Source organism: Sciurus carolinensis, chromosome 17, assembly GCF_902686445.1.
Source record: "Sciurus carolinensis chromosome 17, mSciCar1.2, whole genome shotgun sequence".
NCBI classification, from domain to species: Eukaryota; Metazoa; Chordata; class Mammalia; order Rodentia; family Sciuridae; genus Sciurus; species Sciurus carolinensis.
In genome coordinates this window covers 2,656,839-2,678,015 of record NC_062229.1, presented here as the reverse complement: position 1 = coordinate 2,678,015, position 21,177 = coordinate 2,656,839, and the positions used below count along the sequence as shown (strand labels likewise).

At 61.5% G+C, this 21,177-nt stretch overlaps 1 protein-coding gene across 7 annotated transcripts in view; it reads left to right on the top strand.

The window, feature by feature from the left end:
* Dpp9 (dipeptidyl peptidase 9) overlaps positions 1-18,048 on the top strand; it is a 34,845-nt gene extending 16,797 nt beyond the window's left edge. For 5 of the 7 annotated variants that reach the window (XM_047532542.1, XM_047532539.1, XM_047532538.1 and 2 more), the window contains 13 exons: positions 31-92; positions 1,471-1,571; positions 2,605-2,782; positions 2,882-3,044; positions 5,223-5,302; positions 7,946-8,098; positions 8,505-8,640; positions 10,503-10,648; positions 10,744-10,890; positions 13,420-13,572; positions 14,125-14,267; positions 15,716-15,827; positions 17,067-18,048. In XM_047532542.1, coding sequence (XP_047388498.1) covers positions 31-92; positions 1,471-1,571; positions 2,605-2,782; positions 2,882-3,044; positions 5,223-5,302; positions 7,946-8,098; positions 8,505-8,640; positions 10,503-10,648; positions 10,744-10,890; positions 13,420-13,572; positions 14,125-14,267; positions 15,716-15,827; positions 17,067-17,159 — 1,667 coding nt within the window. In that variant the 3' untranslated portion in view covers positions 17,160-18,048. Of the gene's footprint in view, positions 1-30; positions 93-1,470; positions 1,573-2,604; positions 2,783-2,881; positions 3,045-5,222; positions 5,303-7,945; positions 8,099-8,504; positions 8,641-10,502; positions 10,649-10,743; positions 10,891-13,419; positions 13,573-13,694; positions 13,825-14,124; positions 14,268-15,715; positions 15,828-17,066 lie in introns of those variants that run through there. The other 2 variants (XR_007105986.1, XM_047532543.1) reach the window with 2 other exon arrangements.
* Positions 18,049-21,177: the final 3,129 nt, after the last annotated feature.

The following is a 21,177-nucleotide window of genomic DNA, read 5'->3' as shown; positions in this document are numbered from 1 at the left end:
CTGAGGGCTCGGCTCGCTTCCTTTCCACAGGCAGCAAGAATCCCAAGATCGCCTTGAAGCTGGCCGAGTTCCAGACCGACAGTCAGGGCAAGGTGAGGGAGCCTGGCCTGTCCTTGAGAAGCTTCCAAAGGAGGCGGGCAGGGGCTGGCAGGTGGCGGGACCAGCGTCTGCCCGCCTCCTTCCCCAGAGCAGGTGAGGGTGCAGGGAAGCCCCGCCGGAGCCTGAGCTTCCGGGCCCTGAGCTGCACCCCGGCCGGCAGAGCCTCTGCAGAGCCTGCCTCCCCTGCTTCCCAGGGTGGTCGTGCTTAACCACTGTGCCCATGTGGTGAGCGAGCTGGGGTGGACATCCCAGAGACGGGAGCATCGGCGCGCCCAGGACAGGTAGCTCCATGGGGTGTGGCAGCAGCTACCCAGCATCTTGGGCAGGTCCTCACAGGTCACTTCTGTGGACCCATTGACTTCACGGGGTACATGATGTCCTGGGACCTTCTGTCATGTCAGCTTTAGGGATGAGGGTCTGGTAACCAGCAAGTCATGGTGTAGGGCCTCAGGACCATGCTGGGGGTCAGGCAGCAAGGCTTCTTCAGCCCAGAGCTGAGGGTCCTTCCTGCTGGCCGCCCTTCCTGCCCCAGGTCTTCTGCAAGGCTTGCGCTACGTGGCCCCCAGACGCCCAGGGTTCCCCACGTTAGACAGAGCAGGGCTGATGTGGGCACCCAGGAGTCCAGAGGAGAGGCCAGGCATCCAGGAGCCCAGGCAAGCTGGTGAGGTGTGTGTGCATCTGCGGAGATGCTGTCCTCCCCTGAGCTTCTGTCTTTGGCCTCACCAAGCCTCTTTCACACTCTTGACCAGAACGTCCCGCAGTTTTGAGGCAGAGCTGCCATAAGTGACTTCAGTGGTGTCCACAGCTGTCCACTCACCTGGTGGTTTTAAATGGTTCTGAGGCAGGCATGGGATATGCCAGTCGAGCCAGGCGGTCTGCAGATGCAGCCATGCCCACACAGGTGTTAGGGCCCCGTGACGCCTGCCTTCTCCTCTCCAGAGGTGCACTTGGCCCCAGCCACCTGGTTTTCTGGGTTCTGCCCTGAACAGACAACTCAATCCCCAGAACCAGCGAGGGTGCTGTAGGGGACTCACCTGGCCCAGCAGGCCCTGTCGAGTGACCTTAGGAGTCCACCAGGAGTTCCTTGTCCCACAGCCCTGGAGCCCAGAAGGCCAGGCAGGGCGCGCCCCTGTGGGAGAGAGCCGCCTTCATGGGTTTGCAGGTGGCCGTCTTCTGCATCTCCACACGATGGCCCCATGGCGCAAGTCCGCACCCTGTTTCTCCATCACGGGGGCCAGTTACGCTGGGTCAGGGCCCAGTCTGTCCGGTGGGAGTGCAGCCTGACTCGGCACCTGCGTGTCATCCTGGGCCCCACGCCTGCCATCTCCTTGGGTGCGGTGGGCGAGCCTGACGCTCATCTGTCTCCTGCAGATCGTCTGGACCCGCGGGAGGGAGCTGGTGCAGCCCTTCAGCTCGCTCTTCCCCAGGGCTGAGTACATCGCCAGGGCTGGGTGGACGCGGGACGGCAAGTAGTGAGTGTCCGTTTCGGGCGACCAGAGGCTTTCTGAGTTGGGGCTAGGGATGCTGGGTGGGCTGCCGAAGCCACTGCTTCGCCTCTTCACGGGTCTTGCGGTCACAGGACCAGGGCAGGTGACGCTGTCCCACCTGCTGATTTCCAGAGACGCACCCCCAGCCCATCAGTGGCGGTAGACTCAGTCATTTGGTCTGGTTGGTGGCACCAGGACATTGTGGGGCTCAGGTGATCACAGGTGGCCCTAGAGTCCTGGCTGTCCCAGGCACAGTGAGACCCCTGTAATCCCAGCAATGTGGGGGAATGAGGCAGGAGGTGCACAAGTTGAAGGCCAGCCGAGCAACTTAGCAAGGCCCTGTCAGTAAGATAAGAGGACCGGGTGTGGCCCCGGGTTCAGCCCAGCACTGAGCCAGAGAGCCGGGCGCTGCACTCTGCCCTCCCACCTCCCGCAGCTCCAGAAAACAGCTCTAACTCTGCACAGGGTACCCGACCCCGAGGCCACATCCAGTGCCCCTGTTCCTACAGCTGTGGGCACAGAGGGCTCCTGTACTTTCAAGGGAGGGGGAGCCGAGTCGCATCTGCTGCCAGGGGAGCTGCCCTGCTGCCTGCCGCCCACTCCTCAGCCTGTGGGGGCGCCCCGTGACCCACGCACTGGTGCTATCCCCTGGCCCTGGCAGCAGGCCAGGCCCGGCACTCTGCCTCCTGGCACTGGGCTCTCTCTCCTGTCCTCCTCGCGTCCTCTTGTAGAGGTGCTACTTCTGCACGGAGGTCCCAGTGGTCCCTTTGAGTCCAGCTGTGGAGTGGAGGTAGACTGTGGCCTTGGCTGGCCAAGAGGGAAGCCGGTGGCATTTGCAAAACGGCGCCCAAGAGGCCGTTTCCTTGGACAACGGGGTTTGGCCAGCGTGTGCCACAGAGGCCCCCTACTCGGACACGGGGCCAAGTGGAGGCCGGGGGACTGAACTCAGGCCCCGGGGCTTGAGAAGGCGGCAGCGCTGCCCAGCAGCACTGAGGCCACGCTCCCTCCCTCCCCGCAGTGCCTGGGCCATGTTCCTGGACCGGCCACAGCAGCGGCTCCAGCTGGTCCTGCTCCCGCCTGCCCTGTTCATCCCTACGCCCGAGAATGAGGAGCAGCGACTGGCCTTCGCCAGAGCCGTCCCTCAGGATGTGCAGCCCTACGTGGTGTACGAGGAGGTCACCAACGTCTGGATCAACGTAAGGGGCGGGGCTGGGCCCGCGGCCCCCGGGCGGCCTCGGCTGGCTCTGCCCCGCGGGAGAAGAGCTCAGCCCCCTGACGCGCCTGCTCTGCCGCAGGTGCACGACATCTTCCACCCCTTCCCTCAGCCCGAGGGCACCCAGGAGCTCTGCTTCCTGCGCGCCAACGAGTGCAAGACCGGCTTCTGCCACTTGTACAAAGTCACCGCCATTCTGAAGCCCAACGGCTATGACTGGACCGAGCCCCTCAGCCCTGGCGAAGGTGAGCAGAGCCTGGCTCCCGGTAGCCACGGTGGCCAGTGCCCCTCTGTGCGGCCGGCCCTGAGGCACTCACTGCAGCCGGCCCTTTGTGTGCCCAGGGGTGGGAACATGGGCCACAGGCCACTGTGTCAGGGTCTCACTGCACGTGGCCTGATTTGTTGGTGGATGGCTTATGGCCGCTGGGTCACGGGGCAGAGCTGAACAGCAGCAGTTTGCAAAGGCCACAGGTGGAGGGCCCTCTGGAAGGGCCATCCTGTTCTGGGTGCCAGCAGGACAGCCACATGCAAAGACCAAGGGCTCCCTTGGTCTTGGTCTGTCGAGGTTCCGTCCTACAAGATGCCGTCTCGGAAGGCACGTGGAGAGGTGAGGGGGCGGAGTGAGGGCCTCCCCCGAGAACAGGGTTGGGAGGACGTCTCCGGTGCTGTCACGGAGCAGAGACTGCACAGCCGACAGGCACAGGGCACGCCCCAGGCGGAGGGCACAGCCGTGCGGAGGCCCTGGGGCAGGACAAGCCTGGTGTGTTGGAAGCACAGGCAGGATGAGAGGCAGGGAGGGCACGGGGGCCATGCAGGGGCCTGTGGAGGGCTCGGGCTTCGACCCTGCAGGAAGCAGGAAGTCATTGGTCTTTCCCACACTGGCGTGGAGCCTCCCCTGGATGCCACGGTGCAGGCTGCGGACAGGGGAGCATCAGTACCTGGGCCTCGGGGAGCCATTGCAGGCTGAGTGGGAAGGAGTGGCCTGGAGGCCCGGGGTTTGGGCTGACTCAGAAAGGCCGAGAGGGACCACGTCGGGTTGGGCGCTGCTGGGGGTGCTATGGCGAGGCGTGGGAGCGTGGAGCAGCGTGGGTTGGTGATGGAATGCCGGCGTCTTGGCTGCCAGCAGGACACGACCCAGGACACCTTGGAGTCAGGGCAGGATGGACTCGGATCCTCTGGGTGGCATCCTGGGCACTGCAGGTGTGAGCAGCATGGCTGCCTCCACCCCTCCCGGCCAGGAGCTCCCCACTCAGGACAAATGCACGTCCCCAGGGTTTAGAGCAGTGTTGAGTGCGGGGCAGCCTGAGTGGTGGCAGTCGCACGCTGGGTGCCGGGGCGGGGGGGTGCGCGCACCGTGCGGGCCTGAGGTAGTCGAGCTCCGGCTTGGTGAGCGGCTAGCGGTGGCTGGCTGGCTCGGCCCTGCCCAGACACTGAGCACGTGTCGCTGCAGCCCCTGGGGCCTGGCAGCCTTCTGCTCGCTGCTGATCATCGGTGGAGCCAGCAGCAGCTGCTCAGTGGGGACCTGGCTCTCACAGTACCTTGGTGACTTCCTAGTCGCAGGTCTGCGAGCCCAGCGTGCCCGGCCACGTCTGCAGGGTCCCAGCTCATGCCTGCTGGACGGCGACAGGACTGCTAAGCACGGTGCCCAAGTCAGGGTTAATTAGTAGGAGTGGGCACCTGAGCGAGGCGGTGGTGGGCACCTGGTGGCCTGCGGAAGGTGGGGCTCCCGAGGGCCTGGGAGCCTGCAGGAGGAGGGGAGGCATCCAGGAGGAGGCACGACCCTTGGGACCAGAGAGGTGGGCTTACTCTGGGGCCTCAGGAGTCTCCTCAGGCAGGGGCGGAGCAGAGGCCCAGCCAGACTGAGCAGTGCCCGGGCTCCTCAGGTGTCAGGAGGTGGATCTGGGCCAGCAGGCCCAGGAGGGGCCCGAGTACGACTCACCCCACCAACCATGGGTCTCAGCCAGCCAGCATGGCAGGACCCGGCCAGGGACAGTGAGGGCCGGAGTGCCTCTCCTGAGAACCAGCCCTGCTCCCCGTGTTGCCGTGTGCGGAGCCTCGCCATGTGTGTGCTGGCTTCAGGCCCAGAATGATTCCAGAGGAAAGGGAGCCGTCACTGCTGAGCTCGGTCCCTTTCCTGTGGTGTCAGCAACCGTCCTGTATCGCTTCCCTGGCGATGTCTACCCCACAGAAGACACAGGATAGCGAGTCTGGAGCCCTGGCTTTTCTTGGGAAAGGCTGGTCCTGCTGTTGCTGTCCACCCAGCAGGCACGCAGTCCCCTGGGCCACTATGACAGGTCCCCACCCCTCTGGTCAGCCCCTGTGGCTCCGTGGGGAGTTGGCTGGGTAGGATATGGCCCCTGTGCCTCTGGGTACCTGTTGTGGTGCCGTGGTCTTTTCACCTCTTTTCCTTTCCTTACTTCCAGATGAATTTAAATGCCCCATTAAGGAGGAGATCGCTCTGACCAGCGGTGAATGGGAGGTTCTGGCCAGGCACGGCTCCAAGGTACCCGTCTCCTCCCAGGCCCTCCACCCCCTGCACCCCACCGAGTGCATGGACTTGTCCTGCTCCCTCCTAGCTGCTCCCTTCCAGCTCTGCTGCTCTCCCTCTTCCCTGCCTGAGTCCCGCAGGCGGGCCTAGCCCAATCTCAGTGTCACTGGGGCGTTCAGGTGGCCTCCTTCAGATCCCAGGAGCCCCCTCCCCTGCCTCCAGGAGAGCAGTCTTCAGGACATTGCACATCCCATTGAATTAGAACCGCCAGACAGTGTCTCCCACAGCCACCCCACGTTAGCCCCTGAGGTTCCCAAACCGAGGTGCAGCCAGAGACGAGACAGCCCCTTGTCTTCACCAGGGTCCAGTACTACAGCTGCCATGTTTACAGAGTTTGCTGGTCACACTCCTGGGTCCTTCCCTCTCAAAAACAAGCGTGTCTCCTACAGGTGACCTGTCATAAAAGAACAGGGCTGCACAGGTGGCCTGCGGGAGCAACGCAGAAGCCAGCCCACCCTGCCTAGGCTGGCAAGGGAAGGGCAGCAGGACCCTGGGGCACAGCTGAGGCCCAGGGCTCAGCCCCTCTGAGGCAGAGGCCACTTGTGTGAGGGCATCAGTGTGAGTCACGTCTGACCTGGCGCCCAGTGGGCACCAGGTGCTAGGCATGGACCCACGAGGTCACCCCAGAGCTCACTGGCAATGTCTGCGTATCATTGACAGCAGAACATGGCCATCAGTGCACACCTGCATCAGCGAGGGAGGAACAGCCAGAGTGGGTCTGGGCGCGTAGGTCGCAGGAGGGCTACACGTCTGGCCCATCGCTGACCTGGGACGGTGTCCCCTAGCCATTGGGACAGATGCGAGTGGTAGCACCGTAGCAGCCCCTTTCTGGACAGCTGCATGCCTGCATCTTTAGGGTCAAGCCTAAGGGTCAGAATGCCTGTCTCCAAGAGGTTGATTGGTGGCCGGTGGCCACCGGTTCACTTCTACCCAGCCAGGTTGCTGCTGACCGCTCGCCCACCCTTCCCAGGCTGGCTGGGCTCTGGCTCGAGTGCTGGGGCGGTGCATGGCTCCCTGGGCCCTGCAGCGCCCCGAGTGTCGTCCCAGCCTCCACTCACTCCATGGCAGGAGCAGCCCAGTCATGACAGCCATAAGTATCCCTAGATGTCACCCAGGTCCCCTGAAGGGCACAGTCACGTGTGTGCCTGCACAAGTTATAAGACTCTGCTTGAACTGCGACCTGCGGCGCGTGGCTGTGCGGGCGGCACGGACGCAGTCGCTCTGCGGTCTCTGCTGTCCTTGCCCTGTCACCCTGGGTTGGAGGGCAAGGGCACAGGCATCTTCAGATGGAAGGAGAGCCTGGCACATGCAGGCCCTGGATTTGAACCCCAGCACCACAAAAAAGAAATCACACGGGGCCAGGCTCTCCGAAGTGCTGTCTGCCCTGCTCAGCGTCACTTGAGCCAGGCCTTGCTGGGGACAAGCTGTGGCAAGGGCGACGTCCGCTGTGGAGTCGTGCAGCACCGGAGGCCTGGGCGTGGGCGGCTCCCGTATCCTCCCGACAGCGCGCAAGGAGCCCGCCTGGGGTTTTCCACCAGCACCCTTTGCATCTAGAAAACCTGCTTGTAAAACGTAGACGCTAGGCACGCACTGTGATCCCAGGGAGGCTGAGGCAGGAGGATCTCAAGTTCAAGTTTGGCCCTGGCAACTTAGTGAGACCCTGTCTCAAAAAGGTCACAAGGGTTGTAGGTGCAGTTCAGCTGTAGAGCACCTGGGCCACTCCCAGCACCAAAGAAAAACCAAGCAGGCCGGCTGGGGGCTGTGGAGCTCTGCCTGGCGCGTGCAGAGCCCCTCGGGGGGCGCGGGCAGCACAGGCTTGGTGAGGCCAGTCGTTCTGTAGGACAGTCAGTGGCCCCTTGGAGTTCACCCCATGCAGCAGCCGCGCCCCCTCCAGGGGGAACTCGGCCGCCTTGCCCATCTGCAGGAAACGTCGCCATTGTCCTTAGGGCTGCACGGGGGTTACAAAGTGGCACTGCCTCTCCAGCCCTAAACACTTTGGCAGACTCAGCCCCAAGTTCAGGGCTGTGCCCTCTGGGAGGACTTTTGCCTCCCGGGTGCCAAGGAGACCCCAGTGTCCCCCCCTCCACACCGTCCACCAGCCTACCCTGCCCCCACACTCGGCCTGTCCCCACCTAGTCTTCTCTCTTGGGGTCTCTGGTCATCACCCCAGGCTCTGGCCATTTCCTATAGCCTCCTGGGCTTGAGCACAGGCAAGGAGGAGTCCTGAGCAAGGATCAGTGGGGCTGCCACTCTGAGCTCTTCCCGGGACACCATCTCAGAATGTGGGTCTTCGGTGGCCGGGAGGGGCCTTGCTACTTCTGAGCCTCTAGCACCTGGGCCAGAGAGGTGGGCCAGCTATCCAGGAGCTGGCAGGCCCCGGGACCCTCGCAACCTCTCCCAGGTCTGATGCCCCCACAGTCCCAAGGGCCATCCAGGCCTGATGTTGATTCCAGCCCCACTGGAGGACATGGGACCAGACAGGCACAACTCAGAGGCCGCTGTGCAGCGGGTGTGGGCAGAGCAGGTCCCTGGCTGCAGGTGGCTGATTCCACCAGCAGGTGGGCAGGCTGGCCACACGCAGCCCTGTCCTCCCCGCAGATCTGGGTTAACGAGGAGACCAAGCTGGTGTACTTCCAAGGCACAAAGGACACGCCGCTGGAGCACCACCTCTACGTGGTCAGCTACGAGTCGGCCGGTGAGATCGTGCGCCTCACCACACCTGGCTTCTCCCACAGCTGCTCCATGAGCCAGGTGCACAGCCGTGGGGGCCCGGGCAGCACCATGTCCACTGAGGCTCGGCGCTGCTGCTGAGTGGCGTGGGCCGTGGCCCCCAGCTTCAAGCCTTGCAGAACCTGAGGCAGGGGACGCACATAGGCCACTGCCAGCACAGGCAGAACTCGGCTGCCCTTGGCCACTGTCGGAGCAGCAGGGCGAGCAGGCCCGTGGCTACAGCCCCTGGGCACTGCACCAGACAGTGCAGGCAGCCCGCTTCCTCATTGGCAAGTGGGGTGTTGGCACAGGTGGGTGGGGTGTGGTTTGGATGAGCAGTAGATGGAGGACGCCCCAGTGATAGCCACAGGGAAGAGGCACGGGGTGCCCAGGCTGGCAGGGCGGTGTGCCTGCGTTCCCTGGAGGTGAGCGCCTGTGTCCCCTGCAGAGCTTCGACATGTTCATCAGCCACTACAGCAGCGTGAGCACCCCGCCCTGTGTGCACGTCTACAAGCTGAGCGGCCCCGATGATGACCCCCTGCACAAGCAGCCCCGCTTCTGGGCCAGCATGATGGAGGCGGCCAGTGAGTAGCCCCCTGACCCGTGAGCGCACTGGCCCGTCAGCCTGGGGTACGAGGGAGCACCCCAGCATGCAGGAGCCACAGCCAGGTCCTGTCCTTGCAGGGGCCCCAGGAGGTGCCACTGACCCCACCCTGAGGCAGTCTCAGTGGATCTGTAGGGGCTCCGTGCCATCTGCCAGGCAGGGGTGCACGGCACACAGACCTGGCCCGCATCTCAGGGCCCGTGGGAAGGGGGCAGGCGGGCCAAGGTGGGGGCAGGCCCGTCCCAGCCAGCTGGAAACCCACCCTCCAGCCAGCTTGGCAGGCGCGCTGCAGAGTCCTCTGCTCAGAGGTAGCCGCGTGGACAGCAGTTGCACCTGTGCAGAGCAGGTGCTCTGAAGCCATGGTTTCTGAAAAGAGCAGGGGATTGGTCACCTAGGGACCTCAGGGAAATAGGAAGTGTCTGACAGTTTGCCCAGGAGCGCAAGGTCAGTCAGGACATCAAGGTAGTCCCAGGGCCACATTCTGGCGCCAGTGGAGACAAGCTGTGGAGCCTCGGGCATCTGTGGGGTCGTCTGTGGAGCAGGCAAAACAGTGCTCCGTGTGGCACCACGAGAACGACCGTAGCCCTGACTCTGCATGCTGCTGATTTCCAGAACATTCCAGAAAACTGAAGTCCCTGGCCTGCGGGGATGTTAGGTGGCTTGGCAAGCATTTTGCCCTGCTGCACCTCCTGGAGCATCAGTAGGTGAAAGGGCCTCTCCACCCACCAGCTCCACCCTCACTGTCCTGCCCCCTTGGAGACACCCTGGCCAGAGCAGGGGGCAGCACATCCCCAGGCAGGGGTGGGAATGGGTGCACTAGGTGTGCCACAGGTGACTGAGGCCGGCTTCCTGGGCCTCCTAGTCCATACCAGGTTGGAACCTGACCATCTGAGGTCACTTGTAATGCCCAGGCCACTTCCGAGCCATGGCAGCAGTTGAGCAGTTGGGGCACTGAGACAGTGGCCCTTTGCAGCCGACTGCCAACCCCAGATGTGTATCAGTGACGATTTTCCTTCACAGTGATGTCTGTGCCCTATTTTCTTCTTTAATTTTCTGTAGTGGTAGATGGTGCTGAGGATCAAACCTAGGGCCTCATCACTGTGCCACTGAGCCATGCCCGGCCCTCTGTGTACCCTGTTTACCTAAGAAAACATACTACAAGAAAAGCCTCTGCACCTGGGAGGCCAAAGCAGGAGGATGGCAAGTTTGGGGACAACCTCAGCAACTTAGTGAGACCCTGTCTCAAAAACTGAAAAGGGCAGATGGGCGCAGTGGCCACACCTGTAACCCCAGCAGCTCGGGAGGCTGAGGCAGGAGGGACACAAGTTCAAAGCCAGCCTCGGACGGCGAGGCACCGAGCAACTCAGTGAGATCCTGTCTCTAAACAAAGTGCTAAACAGGGCTGGGATGTGGCTCAGTGGGCGAGCACCCCTGTGTTCAATCCCGGTAACCCCGCCCCCCAGAGGAAAGCCCCGCGAGGGCCGGGGTGAGGCCCAGTGCCACAGTGCTTGCCCACACGTGAGGCCCGGGGTCGCCCCTAGCACTGCAAAGACTAAATGCGACCACCGTGGTGACTGGGCAGCGGGGCCGCTTTGCCAGTGTCAGTGGGCAGCAGCCTGCAACCATGTGTTTCTTGCGTTCTGGGGGCAGCGTCGGATCCCTGCCAGGGTGGCACAAGGAAGGAAAGCTGGAGGTCGCTCGCTCACCTGGGCCACTGTGCAGCAGAGCTGTGCACCTACCATCCACAGGGCTTTCCTGGCCCTTGGGAGCCCCAGACGGGGTGCTGTGGGTCCCCCGGAGGCAGCCAGCCCGGGGCCGAGCAGTCACAGGGCTTTCCCACAGGCTGCCCCCCGGACTACGTGCCTCCGGAAATCTTCCACTTCCACACGCGGTCGGACGTGCGGCTCTATGGCATGATCTACAAGCCGCACACCCTGCAGCCGGGGAAGAAGCACCCCACTGTGCTCTTTGTGTACGGGGGCCCCCAGGTGGGTGTGGACCCGTCCCTCGCCCTGGTCCCTGGCCTCTGACAACCCGCCTGCCTGGGCCCTGCAGGCGCTCACTGCAGCCCTCCTGGCCGCAGGTGCAGCTGGTGAACAACTCCTTCAAGGGGACCAAGTACCTGCGCCTCAACACACTGGCCTCCCTGGGCTACGCCGTGGTGGTGATCGACGGCCGGGGCTCGTGCCAGCGAGGGCTTCGCTTCGAAGGGGCCCTGAAAAACCAGATGGTAACTTCTTGGTCACTTAGGGCCCCTCCCAGGTTGTGAAGGGCACTCTGGGTTAGCTGCAGGGCACCACCCTCATGAGGGCAGCCCCGACCACAACAAAATAGTGAGGTGGTCTCCTGGGACCAAGGGCACTGTCCCACTCCACCACTTGACTCTGAGCCAGGCCCCAGGGACAGGTAGCTGTCCATTCCATGTGCCCCTGAGCACCTGGCACCTGAGACACCGCAGGCCAGGGTCACAGGAAGTCCTGAGGCCTGGACCACAGAGGCAGGTGGCTGTAAAAGTGTTAATGGTGGTGGTGATGCTGGTAATGGCAGTAGTCATGGTGGTGTTGGTGATGGTGGTGATGATAGTGATGCTGCTGGTAGTGGTGGTGGTGGTGCTGGTGGTAGTGGTGATGGTGATGGTAGTGGTGATGGTGGTGGTGATGGTAGTGGTGGTGGTGGTGGTGATGGTAATGGTGATGGTGGTGGTGATGGTGGTGACGGTGGTGCTGGTGGTGGTGATAGTGATGGTGGTGATAGTGATGCTGGTGGTGGTGACGGTGGTGCTGGTGGTGGTGATAGTGATGCTGGTGGTGGTGATGGTGGTGATGGTGGTGCTGGTGGTGGTGATAGTGATGGTGGTGATAGTGATGCTGCTGGTGGTGATGGTGGTGACGGTGGTGCTTGTGGTGGTGATAGTGATGGTGGTGATGGTGGTGGTGGTGGTGGTAGTGATGGTAGTGGTGGTGGTGGTGATGGTGATGGTGGTGGTGGTGGTGATAGTGATAGTGATGCTGCTGGTAGTGGTGGTGGTGGTGGTGGTGATGGTTGTGGTGATGGTGGTGATGGTGATGGTAGTGGTGATGGTGGTGGTGATGGTGGTGGTGGTGGTGGTGATGGTAGTGGTGATGGTGGTGATGGTGATGGTGGTGGTGATAGTGATGCTGGTGGTGGTGATGGTGGTGATGGTGGTGATGGTGGTGCTGGTGGTGGTGATAGTGATGGTGGTGATAGTGATGCTGGTGGTGGTGATGGTGGTGACGGTGGTGCTGGTGGTGGTGATAGTGATGGTGGTGATAGTGATGCTGGTGGTGGTGATGGTGGTGACGGTGGTGCTTGTGGTGGTGATAGTGATGATGGTGATAGTGATGCTGGTGGTGGTGATGGTGGTGACGGTGGTGCTTGTGGTGGTGATAGTGATGATGGTGATAGTGATGCTGGTGGTGGTGATGGTGGTGACGGTGGTGCTTGTGGTGGTGATAGTGATGGTGGTGATAGTGATGCTGGTGGTGGTGATGGTGGTAGTGGTGGTGATGGTGGTGATGGTGGTGATGGTGGTGCTGGTGGTGGTGATAGTGATGGTGGTGATAGTGATGCTGGTGGTGGTGATGGTGGTGATGGTGGTGCTGGTGGTGGTGATAGTGATGGTGGTGATAGTGATGCTGGTGGTGGTGATGGTGGTGACGGTGGTGCTTGTGGTGGTGATAGTGATGGTGGTGATAGTGATGCTGGTGGTGGTGATGGTGGTGGTGGTGGTGATGGTGGTGGTGGTGGTGGTGGTGGTGGTAGTGATGGTAGTGGTGATGGTGGTGATGGTGATGGTGGTGATGGTGATGGTGATGGTGGTGGTGATAGTGATGCTGGTGGTGGTGATGGTGGTGATGGTGGTGATGATGGTGGTGATGGTGATGGTGGTGATGGTGGTGACGGTGGTGCTGGAGGTGGTGATGGTGGTGATGGTGATGATGATGGTGGTGGTGGTGGTGGTGGTGGTGATGGTGGTGGTGGTGGTGATAGTGATGGTGGTGATCATGCTGGTGGTGGCGGTGGTGATGCTGTCTTGTCCATTTTTATTGCTGCAAAGCACCATGCCCTGGATAATTTGAAAACCAGAAATTAGGGCAGCCGTAGTGGCATGCACCTCCAACCCCACCTATTCAGGAGGCCGAAGCAGGAGGATTGCAAGTTCAAGGCCGGCCTGAACCACTTTGCGAGACCCCATCTTAAAATAAAAGTGATGGATGCAGCCTAGTGGTGGAGCCCCTGGCCTCAACCCCAGTACCCCTCCAGAAAGACTACCTACCACACGGGCTGGGAGTCCAGGGGCCGGCAGGACAGGTGCCTGGTGCGGGCTGTGCCGCCTCCAGCATGGCTGCGGTGCCTGCTCTGGGGAGGAGCTCACTCCCTGGGCAGCCGTGGGACAAAGTCCCTTCCTAATGGCCACCTGAAGGCTGCCCTTGCAGGACGCCCTCAGCACACTTCCCTCATGCCAACTGTGAAACGGGTCCCGGGCACAGCCATGTCCCCAGTCAAGCACGAGGCGTCCAGGGCCCCAAGAGGGAATGGCACTTCCTCTGTGTCACCCGGGAGGCAGGAGCAGAGCAGGGGGGGCGGGAGTGCCGTCACCTCCTCCCAGAGCAGGTGGGCTGTGGCAGGGCCTGGTGGGGCGGAGCTCCGGAGAGCCGCTTCCGGCCCGGGGAGGAGCCAGGGTGGACTCCAGGGTGTGCCCAGAGGAGGCCACTGAGGTGCCTGGCCTCGCCCCCAGGGCCAGGTGGAGATCGAGGACCAGGTGGAAGGCCTGCAGTTCGTGGCGCAGAAGTATGGCTTTATCGACCTGAGCCGGGTGGCCATCCACGGCTGGTCCTACGGGGGCTTCCTCTCGCTCATGGGGCTGATCCACAAGCCCCAGGTGTTCAAGGTGGGTCCTGCCCCCCTCCGCCACGCCACGCCCCGCCCCGCCCTCCTGCTGGCCGCCCACTCTGCCTGCCCCCGGAGGCACCTCGGCAGGGGCCTTGCCACGTGGCTGTTTCCTCCCTGCAGCAGCCCCCGGGGCCGAGCCCCCTCCTCATGCCCGCCACGCTGACCCCAGGATGGCAACCGGCTGCACAAAACCCCGCCAGCAGCTCTCTGTGGGAGGCTGAGCCCGGGACCCCGCCTCGGATGGGCAGAGGTGGGGCATGGTGTGAAGAGCGTCGGGAGGGCCCAGGCCGAGGCACTGTCAGGGCACCGCGGCGGCGTGCGGAGGAGGAGGCGCAGGCGCAGCCTCACCCACCCTCCCCCTCCCACGGCGCCCCGCCTCCCTTGGCAGCGCACAGTCCACGGGGACAGACGGTCTGAGGGCCCCGCCCCGCCAGGCCCTTGCATGACCATCCTCATGCCCTCCAGGGGAGGCCCCGGGACAGCCGGCCCCAGGCTGGCTCCCGCGACCCACGCGTCTCTCTCTCTCCGCCCATTGCCCTGCGCCCTTCAGGTGGCCATCGCGGGTGCCCCCGTCACGGTCTGGATGGCCTATGACACCGGGTACACGGAGCGCTACATGGACGTCCCAGAAAACAACCAGCATGGCTACGACGCGGGTTCCGTGGCCCTGCACGTGGAGAAGCTGCCCAACGAGTGAGGCCCTGCCACCCACCTGCCTGGCCCTGTCCACGTGCCCTCCTTCTGCCTGGCCCTCTCCTCCCGCCTGCCCACGTGCCCTCCTCGCTGCCTGGCCCTCTCCTCCCGCCTGCCCACGTGCCCTCCTTGCTGCCTGGCCCTTGCCTCCTGCCTGCGAGCTGGGCGCTGAGGCCTGGCCAGGGGCGCTGGCTGTCCCTGAGTCTGCACGCCTGTATGTGGCCTCCTGCCAGCCTCCCTTCCCGGCAGGCCTCACGGGAAGTGGGTACCCGGGGTGCTTCTGGGGGCGTCCGCTGACTGCCCAGGTACAGCCCTCCCTCAGGGTCCGCCCCAGAGCTTGTGGCTGCGAGGCAGGGTCTTGCCCTGAACCACCTGCCACAGGCGCCAACCCCAAGTCTGGCATGTAGCTGGCCGCTGCGGTCTTCCTGTTAGTCTGGAGGCTTGGGTGTTGTGGTCACGCTTTGGCGTTGGCTGCCTCCGACAGAGAGGGCAGTGTGGCACCTTGTGGGGCGTCTGCATCTGGCTGTTGTCCCAGGCCTCGGTGTCATTGGGGCTGAGAGCCACTGGGCGCCCAGTGGTGCTGATGTGCAACTGGATTGACTGTCCTGCACTTGACCCTGCCACTGGCTCAGGGCTGCCACGAGCATTGGGGCCAGCAGGTCTCTGAGCACAGACAGGCGCTGCCAGGGCCTGGTGCAGTTGCTGAGGGGGCTTTACCCTGAGCCAGAGAGGGCGGGGGCACACTGCACTGCAGAGGCACCAGAGGTAGCCGGATTGTCCCCTTGAAAAGGGTCACCTCGCTGGGGACATAGCTCAGTTGGTAAAATGTTTGCCTTGCAAACACAAGACCCCGGGTTCAATCCCCAGCACCGCAAAAAAAAAAAAAAAAAAAAAAATGGTCACCTCTGGGATAAGTGAGTTTCAACTCAGTAGACAATTTATAGAATTAAAGAACCTAATTCTTGACGTGCGTGGGGGCCGCGCCTATAGTCCCAGCCGCGTGAGAGGCTGAGGCAGGAGGATCTCAGGTTTGAAGCGATTCAGTGAGGCTAAGCATCCTCGCTAGACCCTGTCACAAAATACAGACTACGAAGGGCTGGGTGTGGCTCGGTGGTGCAGCGCCCCGCATTCAGTCCCTGTCACCCCACCAAAAAAATAAATTCTTGACCACTCCTGCCACTTTCACATGCTTAGTAGCCATAGGTGACCCGGTCACCTGGCGGGGACAGCACAGCTCTAGAGCATTCTGTCACTCCAGAGTGCCTGAGGAACGTGAGCTCCTTTCCCCCCCTTGCCTGGAAGCCCTGGGACTTGTGACCGGCCAGTCCTGCCCCAGCCTTCACCTCTGTCCTAGGGGCCACGCTGGGGCTGGGAGGGACCCTGAGCCACTGGCGCGTCCTCCCACCTGGGGACCCTGGTCTCAGCCTGCCGCTGGCCTTGTCTTCCAGGCCCAACCGCCTGCTCATCCTCCACGGCTTCCTGGATGAAAACGTGCACTTTTTCCACACAAACTTCCTCGTGTCCCAGCTGATCCGGGCGGGGAAACCTTACCAACTCCAGGTGCGTAGCTCCCGGCACCTGCCTCCACCCCAGGTGGGGCCTCTACCCCCGTGTCCAGGGCCTGTCCCCGCTGCAAGGCCCCAGCCCACCTTCCCCGCTCCTGCAGCCCAGCTGCCCCCAAGGACCCTGGGTTCCCCCAGTTATTGAGTGGTTGTGTATGGTCCCTACCACGTCCCACGTCACCGGTAGTGCTGCTGTCCGGGGAGGCGCACGGCTCGGACATTCCCAGATGCAGGGTGGACGCAGATCCCTGCTGGGAAGAAACCGCTGGATGCCACAAGCAGCTGCAGGGGTGGGGTGCTGCCAAGGGCCAGGGGCCCAAGGGAACCCCGAGTCCTGTGGAACCGGGCCTGGGACCTTGGCCTGTAGGAGGAAGGAACTTGGGGATGAGTGTCCGGCCAGCCGGAGCGCAGAGGGGGCGCCGCCAGCTGGGTATGGCCTTGGAGGCGGGGATTCAGTGGCGGTTGGGGCCGGGAGGGCTCTAGTGACAGGGCAGAGTCGCAGCAGTGAAGCCGGGGTGGGAGGGGTGCCATTTGGGAACTGGGCCCCAGAAACAAGGGTTGTGTCCGGCTGGCCAGGAGGACAGTGTGTTGGGAGAAAGAGGACAAGAGTCTGCAAGGGCCACAGAGAGGAGGGAGGCTGAGAGCCGATGGGCACTCCCTGTCCACGTCGCCCCAGAACTGGGCCAGTTTGAGTGGCAGGTGGGCAGCCCTTGCCCAGGTCTTAGTTGGTGATTCCCCCGGGGCTGGACTAGAGAAGGCCAGGGTAGAGGAGAGAGACTGTGGGTGGCCAGGTGGCCACTGAGGACCTGGAGAGGAGATGGATCCGAAGCCCACTTCCCTGACAGGAGCGGAGGCCGGCCCAGTGTGACTCCGAGCTGGGTCCTCGGTGTGGCACCTCCTCCCGGCCCCTGGGGCAGCAGCGAGCGGTTGTGAGGCTGCCTCATGGCAGGGATGAGACCAGCGTCCCCTTCTCCACCTGCCCAGGGCTGGGCATGGGAGGCACAGGTCATGGCACCTGCCGGTTCTTGGGGGGCCTGGTGCCAGCACATCGTGAGCTTGGGGTGGCTGAGGGCGAGGCCTCGCCCGGAGAGGGCAGGGTGGGCCCTCTCATCCAGGCAGGCGCCCTGCCAGCCTCACCCCTCGGGCTTCCTCAGGCGCCAGGGAGGCCGGGCTTCTCACTGCACTCCCGGCAGTGCCGGGTCGGTGGCCGGCGCCCAGCTGTGCCCTCTCCTTGCAGATCTACCCCAACGAGAGGCACAGCATCCGCTGCCCCGAGTCGGGCGAGCACTACGAGGTCACGCTGCTGCACTTCCTGCAAGAGCACCTCTGAGCCTGCGCCCGCCAGGAGCTGCGCACCAGAGCACAGGGCCACGGCCGGGGCGCCGCTCCCTCAGCCCACGTCCCTAGCCGAGGAGCTGCCGCCCGCCGCCCGGGAGCCTCGGTCCTTGTTCGGACTGCTCCTGTTTCTCTGCTTGCTGCTTCTTGGTTGCCAGGACAGACATGGTGGCCTGTCTCCACGAGGCACTGCCTCAAGCTGTCCCCTCCCCGCCCTGCCTTCTGGGAGGAGAAGGCCACGTCCCCATGGCCACTGGAGACGCCAGAAGAGACTCGCAGGCCCCGGCGGGGAGGCTCTTGCCCGTCCTGGGCCTCTACTCCGCTGGCTCTGGGCCCCTCTTCCCCGACCCAGCCAGCCACCGTCCCCAGCACAGGAGCATGCGAATGCCTGTCCTCCCCGCCGGCCACCCACTTCATATCTGTGTTGTGTTTGGGGGGCATTTTAAATAATTATTTAAAGACAGAAAGCAAGGGGTACCTGGATTAGAATCAGGTGTGCACTGGGCAGCAGGGCGCCGGCCAGGCGGGACGCCCCGAGCCCGCTGCCAGCCCAGGGCAGAGAGCAGCTGGGCAGCCCCAGCCGCCGGCCCAGCTTTCTGGTGGGCTCTGGGCATCCGCAGCTGCCAGCCCCCCCCTTGTGCCTGGCCCCCATGTGCTGGGGTCCTGGGTTGGGAGCAGACCTGGCCCCGCCTCAGGGTCACACTGTCCCTTCCTTTCCCTCCCTGCCAAGAGTTCGGGCAAAAAAAGGAAAAAGAAAAGAAGAAAGAAAAGGAAAACAAACCAACCACCTCTACATATTATGGAAAGAAAATATTTTTGTCGATTCTTATTCTTTTATAATTATGTGTGTGAGAAGTAGACTCATTAAACAGTCCCTCACGGAAGCCTTGCCACCTGCCTGAGGCGCCTGAGCGGGAGGGCGGGGGCCACAAAGACCAGCAGCACAGCCTGCGGCACTGCGGGCCAGCCAGGGACACGGGGCCCCTGACCAGTGCCTCGTCCGCAAGGATCCAGAGACCAGCTGGCCCGTGGCCTCGGCCAGGCAGTGGGGCCTCCCCACCTGGCACCCTGGGCTCCCCCAGGGCACAGCACGGCCAGCGCAGCCTCCCTCCCTCCAGCTTGGCCACCAGCCGTCCTTCCCGTGGTACCTATTGTTGTCCAAAGGATCACAGATGACCAGGCAGGACGAGCTGGGCCCTTCTGCATGTTTGTCCCGATAGCCAAGACAGGGACCCTGTTGATGGTGCGTGGGCATTTAGGCTTGTTTCCGACAGCAAGGACAGACTGCCTGCTCTGTCCCCTCTCAATCCTTTGGGAAGCCCAACTCTTTAAAAATGAATCAGAAACAATTCAGCAGGCTGAGGCAGGTTCGAGGTCAGCCTCAGCAGCTCAGTGACACCCTGTCTCAAAAAATAAGCTCTGGGGTGTGGCTCAGTGGGATGGCACTCACCTTGGTTCCATCCCCAGCACCACAAGAAAGAAGGCGCATTCACATAAATCTGAGGACTGTTGCCAAACTGCCTCCCAAAGAGAATACCTCAAAGTCCACTCCCCCGGGGAGAAGCACAGAGCATGCCGGTTTCTCTTCCTCTACCAGTGCTATGTGTTACCAAATAGCTTTGTCTCTGCCAGTCTTGAGTGGCATCTCTTAAGTAAACTCCATTTCTCTTTCATGTGGTGATCTTTTCATATTTTAAAATGTCTTTTCTAGTAATCATTTGTTCCTGTCCTTTGTCCACCTTTCTTTTTAACCTGTGGGTCTCATTGATTTGTGGGTGCTCTTTATATATGAAAGAAAGCAGTCCACTGTCATACATGTTGTCATTCTCAATGTGTCCTACTGGTAGGCTCAGCCAGTGAATCTTAAAAACCATTCTGTGGGGAAAAGGAAACTGTTTGCACCTGGGGCAAACTCAGAAATTACAAGGCACAGGATCTGGCTCTGGCTAAAGATGACAGAGCTCACAGAATGACCCAACTGGGGGAAAGGGGGTGCTGGGGTTGCCCAGGGAGGCCTGGCCGCTGGAAACCTCTAGCTTTCATCAACCGTCTGTCCTACTAGGCAGGGAAAAGAAGGTGCAGGTCAGCTGCACCCACTGTCTTCTTGGCTACAGCCGGAGATCCCATCACCAGAGGGCCCTGCCCCTCCCACGGTGGGTTCCTTTTCAGTTTGTGGCTTCTCTCCTGATTGGCAAGGAACTGGCGGAGGTGAGCCCACATAAACCAGCTGCAGGTATTTGCCTGGTTGCTCATTTGCTTTCCAGATTTGTCATTTAAAAAATTAAAAAAAAAAAAAAAAAAAAATCCAGGCTCAGTGGCTCAGTGGCAGAGCACTTGCCTGGCCGGAGCTAGTCCCTGGGTTCCATCCCCAGGACTACACACAGAACGCCATGACCACAGTCGTGGCTGGGCCCTGGCTCATGGCAGAGCCTGTGCTGAGCATGGGCGAGGTCCTGGGGTCCAGCCCTGGCACCGCCAAAGACAAAAACAAACTGGAGAAAAAACTGCTTGTAGACACAGGAAGCTGAGAAAGTGGTGCAGGAGCCTCAGGGCTTGCTGGGGTTTCACACCTGGGTGTGCGCTTTGCATCTGCTCCCTGTTGTCGCTAGCAGATTCCTGCAGCCAGCAGCGGCTCCTCCACGCTGCCCCTGAGGGCCACCACAGGGGAGCTTGGGGCCAGAGAACTGAAATGGGTTTGCTATCATGATTCAAGGGCAAGATCTTTGGGATGACAGGGACCTTTAAATTCCTTCAGTGATTTATTTTTCATTTGTTTGTTAGAAACAAAAAGGAAAACAAAGTTGCTGGGGACTTGGGTATTTCCACAAACCACACACAGGGAGATGTATAAAAAACCTACCCGTGTCAGTAGGAGACAAGCAGCTCACAGCCGCAATACCTTGCTGGATGCACAGAGCTTGGCCACTAACTGAATCCTTCACAGTGACAGAGTGAAGATGACATGAGAATCTGTCAACGGAACCATGCTGTGTCAGATGCCCCTGGAAGAGAGCTGTGGTCTTCCAGCTTCTAGTGGCAGGAGGGCCTCTCCCGCTCTCCCTCCGTGCTGGGGATGGAACCCAGGGCCTCAGACATGCCAGGCAAATGCTCTACCAATGAACTACACCCAAACCCTTTTTTCTTTAATTTTGAGATAGGCCATCTCTTAGTTGCTTAGCCTGGCCTGGAACTTGCCATCCTCCTGCCTCGCCTTGTGGCAGGGACAACAGGTGTGCACCACCTTGCCTGGTTGAGAGAAGGGCAGGCTGCTGCAGGTCTCTTGCAGGGCCCTCCACAGCTCCACAAAGCCAACCCCTGTCCTCATGTTGGGGGCTAGAGTGATTAGGTCCTCTAAGGGTGCAGTAGGGCCTGGCCTCAGAGCTTCGCAGGACAGGTTCCTCCTGGATTGCTCCTCTTCTCCAGAAGCACTAGGAATACACTAAACTCCAAGCAACCTGCAATCAATAGAATGATTTCCTTCCAAAGTCGAAAGCCTAGAATCTCTTTTACCCGCCGTTAGAGAATATTAGTTCCTGTCATCAAACCCAAGTAGACAAGACTTACGCATTTGATATAGTGCGTTACCCCTGTACAAATAGAAAAAAAATGTTTCTAGACCAATATGAAAGCACAGAACTTTTTTTTTTTACTTGGTACCAGGGATTGAACTCAGGGGCACTCGACCACTGAGCCACATCCCCAGCCCTATTTTGTATTTTATTTAGGGCCTCACTTGTGCTGAGGCTTTGAACTCAAGATCCTCCTGCCCCAGCCTCCCTAGCCGCTGGGACTGTAGGCACAGCAGGGCACCGGTGTAGCCTGGAACTCTTTAATGGGCGTCTGTTCCTAGTAACAGCTGCTATTCAGAGTTCTCGCTTGGTGCCAAGGGCTGTGACAGGAACTGGACCCGCATCCCCTCGCTTAGCTCACCTGTCAACCCGAAAGGTGGGGGTCACCTCCTTCGTTATTAATTTCGAAGTAATTTTAGGCTCTGAGAACTGCAAAAGTCGTAG